This window comes from Panulirus ornatus, chromosome 36 (genome assembly GCF_036320965.1).
Source record: "Panulirus ornatus isolate Po-2019 chromosome 36, ASM3632096v1, whole genome shotgun sequence".
Taxonomy (NCBI): Eukaryota; Metazoa; Arthropoda; class Malacostraca; order Decapoda; family Palinuridae; genus Panulirus; species Panulirus ornatus.
Genome location: NC_092259.1, coordinates 9922643 through 9928778, shown reverse-complemented (window position 1 = coordinate 9928778; position 6136 = coordinate 9922643). Strand labels below are relative to the sequence as shown.

Below are 6136 nucleotides of genomic sequence, written 5' to 3'. Positions count from 1 at the left end.
TCAATTGGGAGGTGAGTTTGAATGGAGAAAAACTGGAGGAAGTGAAGTGTTTTAGATATCTGGGAGTGGATCTGGCAGCAGATGGAACCATGGAAGCGGAAGTGGATCATAGGGTGGGGGAGGGGGCGAAAATTCTGGGGGCCTTGAAGAATGTGTGGAAGTCGAGAACATTATCTCGGAAAGCAAAAATGGGTATGTTTGAAGGAATAGTGGTTCCAACAATGTTGTATGGTTGCGAGGCGTGGGCTATGGATAGAGTTGTGCGCAGGAGGATGGATGTGCTGGAAATGAGATGTATGAGGACAATGTGTGGTGTGAGGTGGTTTGATCGAGTGAGTAACGTAAGGGTAAGAGAGATGTGTGGAAATAAAAAGAGCGTGGTTGAGAGAGCAGAAGAGGGTGTTTTGAAGTGGTTTGGGCACATGGAGAGAATGAGTGAGGAAAGATTGACCAAGAGGATATATGTGTCGGAGGTGGAGGGAACGAGGAGAAGAGGGAGACCAAATTGGAGGTGGAAAGATGGAGTGAAAAAGATTTTGTGTGATCGGGGCCTGAACATGCAGGAGGGTGAAAGGAGGGCAAGGAATAGAGTGAATTGGAGCGATGTGGTATACCGGGGTTGACGTGCTGTCAGTGGATTGAATCAAGGCATGTGAAGCGTCTGGGGTAAACCATGGAAAGCTGTGTAGGTATGTATATTTGCGTGTGTGGACGTATGTATATACATGTGTATGGGGGGGGGGGTTTGGGCCATTTCTTTCGTCTGTTTCCTTGCGCTACCTCGCAAACGCGGGAGACAGCGATAAAGTATAAAAAAAAAAAAAATATATATATATATATATATATATATATATATATATATATTTATATATTATATATTATTATTTTTTATTATATATATATATATATATATATATATATATATATATATTTTTTTTTTTTTTTTTATACTTTGTCGCTGTCTCCCGCGTTTGCGAGGTAGCGCAAGGAAACAGACGAAAGAAATGGCCCAACCCCCCCCCCCCCCCCCCATACACATGTACATACACACGTCCACACACGCAAATATACATACCCACACAGCTCTCCATGGTTCACCCCAGACGCCTCACATGCCCTGATTCAATCCACTGACAGCACGTCAACCCCTGTATACCACATGACTCCAATTCACTCTATTCCTTGCCCTCCTTTCACGTGAACCTCCTGCATGTTCAGGCCCCGATCACACAAAATCTTTTTCACTCCATCTTTCCACCTCCAATTTGGTCTCCCTCTTCTCCTCGTTCCCTCCACCTCCGACACATATATCCTCTTGGTCAATCTCTCCTCACTCATTCTCTCCATGTGCCCAAACCATTTCAAAACACCCTCTTCTGCTCTTTCAACCACGCTCTTTTTATTTCCACACATCTCTCTTACCCTTACGTTACTTACTCGATCAAACCACCTCACACCACACATTGTCCTCAAACATCTCATTTCCAGCACATCCATCCTCCTGCGCACATCTCTATCCATAGCCCACGCCTCGCAACCATACAACATTGTTGGAACCACTATTCCCTCAAACATACCCATTTTTGCGTTCCGAGATAATGTTCTCGACTTCCACACATTTTTCAAGGCTCCCAAAATTTTCGCCCCCTCCCCCACCCTATGATCCACTTCCGCTTCCATGGTTCCATCCGCTGACAGATCCACTCCCAGATATCTAAAACACTTCACTTCCTCCAGTTTTTCTCCATTCAAACTCACCTCCCAATTGACTTGACCCTCACCCCCACTGTACCTAATAACCTTGCTCTTATTCACATTTACTCTCAACTTTCTTCTTCCACACACTTTACCAAACTCAGTCACCAGCTTCTGCAGTTTCTCACATGAATCAGCCACCAGCGCTGTATCATCAGCGAACAACAACTGACTCACTTCCCAAGCTCTCTCATCCCCAACAGACTTCATACTTGCCCCTCTTTCCAGGACTCTTGCATTTACCTCCCTTACAACCCCATCCATAAACAAATTAAACAACCATGGAGACATCACACACCCCTGCCGCAAACCTACATTCACTGAGAACCAATCACTTTCCTCTCTTCCTACATATATATATATATATATATATATATATATATATATATATATATATATATGAGGTGTAAATGTCTTGTCATCACTGATGACAATAGCACAGTTGTGATTTCATGTCATTTCTGATCATAGTAACTTTTTTATTGTTATGCCATCATTGATAACATTTGTAACACTTGTATTGATGTTATGTTGTCACTGATAGCAGTAGTGTTGATGTCCTACAATCACTGATAACAGTTGTGATGATATATTGTCTTCGAAGATAATAATTGTGATGTCATTTCATTACTGATAACAGTAACTTAGTTGTTTTGATTTCATGTCACTGATACAATTTTGTTGATATCTTGTCATCCCTGATAATACACAGTTTTGGTGATGTCTTGTCATCACAGATGAAGTAACACAGTTGTGTTGATGTTCTGTCATTACTGATAAGAGCACCACATCTGTGGTAATATCCTGTCCTTACTGTTAACAGTAACTCAGCTGCACAACTGTCATGATGTACTGTCATTACAGATAACAGTAACATGGCTGTTGTGATGTCTTGTCATCACCATTAACAGTAATACAGTTGTGATGATTTCCTATTATCAGTACTAACATAGTAATAACTATGTAACTTTGAAAGATAGATTTGAAATTTCATAAGCATTTAAACTTATTGAGGAGATGTAGTAGGAGCACTTGACCTTTATTTCTTAGGTTTATTGTCAGTCATTTAAGTTGTTTTCTTTAGTTAATCTTGAAATGTTATTTTTCATTTGATCCGAATAAAAATGAAATTACGCTTACAGGCAAAAATTTGTTTATTTCAATTTTAGCATTATATATTTGCTGCCTGTATAGAAGGGAAAACCATGCTTAATGTGTTTGAGAATATAACCATAACCAAATAAATTAATGTATTTCTGATTACTCGAGATTCAAACCCCAATACTTTGCTTTGTTAAGACATTTAGCCAACATGCACATTATTTCCTTATCTCTCTACACACTTGATGAATGCCTTTCAACACTTAGCAGTGTACATACCTGTTAGATTGATGCCTTGCTTCTTCATTGGATATAATCATGTGAAGTAAAGTGACAGTTTTCCACAAGTCTTTGCTGAACCAAGAAATTCAAAAATACTAAAGCACTTTTAAAAGGGGACTCCCTGTATGGCCAATGATATTTCTGTTCTTCATGATTTGGGAGCCTGGTTGAAAGTCTCATCATATTAAAAAGCTTCTTTGAATATTTTGCTGCTTGTGTATCTATGACTGACAGTTGTTAAAGCATGCTTCAGTTAGTGAGTGGACCAGTTATACTAATCAGACATTTATTTTTCAGCCTTCCAACTGGCGAAAGGTTCGAAACATTGTTCAGTGGACGCCCTTTATCCAGACTTACAAGAAGCACAAATATCCATGGGTACAACTTGCAGGACATCAGGGTTAGTATATGTTCCAGCATATGCATTACCAAAATGTTCTTTTGTTTTTGTAATCAAAAATATAAGAGATAATTTAGAAATATAATTGGCTTGGATAAGTTGAGCATGCAAAATAGACTTGGACATCATTAAGGGAAATCAGACATGCTACAAAGTTTGTAAAGTGAGATTGTCACTTACTATTGGTGTGTGTGTGTGTGTGCTGGCATCTTATTGTTAACATTAGATGCTTACAGCTAATCATGGCTGTCTGTGAATGTCATTATCCCTGTAGTACCTAGCCCACAAATTGTTTATTTAAAGCTAAGAGAAATTTGTTGTATTAAACTCAGTATGTTTTCTTAGTATATATCACGTACAGCAGTATATTGTTGTGTACAGTAAGCATAAATGAAACACTGAATTACAAAGAAAATCACCTGTGCATTGGTTATTTTTATATGATTTCCTAAGATTATAATGTATAGGTCTGATGATTAATAGTCTGGTCCTCATAGTAAACTAAAAAAAGAAAATGAAGTAAAAGCTTGTGTAATGGTAGATGCAAATGGGTCTTACTTTTCTAAGTACTTTTTTTTTTGAGATAAAATTTATTTGCAGGTAATTTCCGTGCTGGTTATAAGCAAGGAACAATCCTGAAGAAGTTGTGTCCCGCTGAGGAAAAAGCTTTAGAAGCTATCTCAGCAGATATTTTACGACCTTATGTTGCACGTTACACGGGTGTGGTAAGTTTTTTTACAAATCTCATGATTTTTTGGGAAGATCATTGATAACATTTTGGGCACTATAAACTTCCATGTAACACTCAGTGATAATGATTTAGTCACTTGTAACTGTTTTAGTATTTTGTATCTTTGCCCCATTTCACAGGAAATCGTAGTGAATATGAAGCACTTGTAACTAAGTAGGTTAAAAGAAGTATTTTGAGATCGTAAAGTAATCTGCATGTCAACCCTTAATCCTCCCCCTATCAATTCCCCACACCCAAACCCCTCTCTCCAACTCCTCCATTTCTTACTCTAGACTCACACTTCTGTCCCCACATCTTGTTACCCACATCACCTTATTCTTTGCCACCACACTCAGTCACCCCCCATATTCACACTACCGTATCCATATTTATATATGATCTTTTTTCCTAGATATAATATTGTAGACCTGACAGGCTCTGTTTTTTGCTTATATGTATTTCAACTTTACCTTTTACTTAATTTGTAATCTTGTCTCCCATCTTCCTTTTTACTTCCAAAGTTGTCAAGTCCATGGTTGCTATCCTGTTCCTTTAATTCACCTCCCTTACTTCTGGTATGATCTTCGATGGCTGCTGTTGAACTTACTCTAGCTGGTCTTCATTCCCTTACATATCATGGGACCAAACTGGTGGTGTGTGCTCTAAGTTGGATCTGATTTATGCTGGAGGTATTGTAAATATTTCTTGTACAGTATATGTATGTTTATTTGTGCATTGAAACAATGTGGTATACTGGGGTTGACTTGCTGTCAGTGGACTGAACCAGGGCATGTGAAATGTCTGGGGTAAACCATGGAAAAGTTTGTAGGGCTTGGATGTGGATAAGGAGCTGTGGTTTCGGTGTATTACACATGATAGCTAGAGACTGAGCGTGAGCAGATGTGGTCTTTTTTCGTCTTTCATGATGCTTCCTCACACACAACATTTGTCCCTCATGAAAGCATTCTTATACTGTATTCAGATAACACTTTCTTACCAACAGTTATTGTTGTTTGGGTATATTTATGTTGCAGCACCTCTAATAGTACCTTACATATTTTTGAACTTAGTACAGTACTTGCACTAAACATCATGTATCACAGCTTTACTATATAATCATTTATCATTGTTTCACCTTTCTCCAACCTATATCTCTCTTTTCAAATTTATCTCTTTCTTTGCCCTCCTCTATGGTACCCCCACTCAGCCTTCTTTTTTTCACAAATTTGTTTACTTAATACTAGCAAATAGCAATTGCTTCACTGAGGTGAATCAGATGAACATTATGAATGTTACATCACACATAGGTTCATGGTACCATATGACATCAGTTCCCTAATGATGATTATACACTATCATAATTTGTAGGTTTTGTCCTATGCTTTCCATTTGATATTGTACTGTGCAAGATTTCTCATGAGGGAAGGTAACCATTTATTGCTGTCACCAGGTGGAAGGAGCAGATGGAGAGAAATATCTTCAGCTGGAAGACCTATTGAGTAATTTTGCCCTTCCCTGTGTTATGGACATTAAAATGGGTGTACGAACATATCTAGAAGATGAGCTGGCAAAAGCAAGAGAAAAACCTAAATTAAGAAAGGCAGGTCATTTCTATACTTTTATAAATGTGAAATAAAACTTTGTTGATTTTGTAACTGGCTTTTAGTATCATTTCTGCATACAGTTTAGTTTGAGTCTCTGTGTTTCACTGATGATATTCTTTGTTTATTACCTGTAGGACATGTATGAAAAGATGATTCAGATTGACTCTAAAGCACCCACTGAAGCAGAACACAAAGCAAAAGCAGTCACGAAACCCAGGTAAATGAATATTTTTATTTTGTAACTTATAAGAATTGTATGATATG

General features: G+C 38.1%; 1 protein-coding gene across 2 annotated transcripts in view; it reads left to right on the top strand.

Moving 5' to 3' along the window:
* Positions 1–6136, top strand: part of LOC139760329 (uncharacterized) — a 223322-nt gene that overhangs the window by 211738 nt on the left and 5448 nt on the right. For both annotated transcript variants that reach the window (XM_071683345.1, XM_071683347.1), the window contains 4 exons: positions 3436–3538; positions 4139–4263; positions 5719–5868; positions 6007–6089. In XM_071683345.1, coding sequence (XP_071539446.1) covers positions 3436–3538; positions 4139–4263; positions 5719–5868; positions 6007–6089 — 461 coding nt within the window. The remainder of the gene's footprint in view (positions 1–3435; positions 3539–4138; positions 4264–5718; positions 5869–6006; positions 6090–6136) is intronic.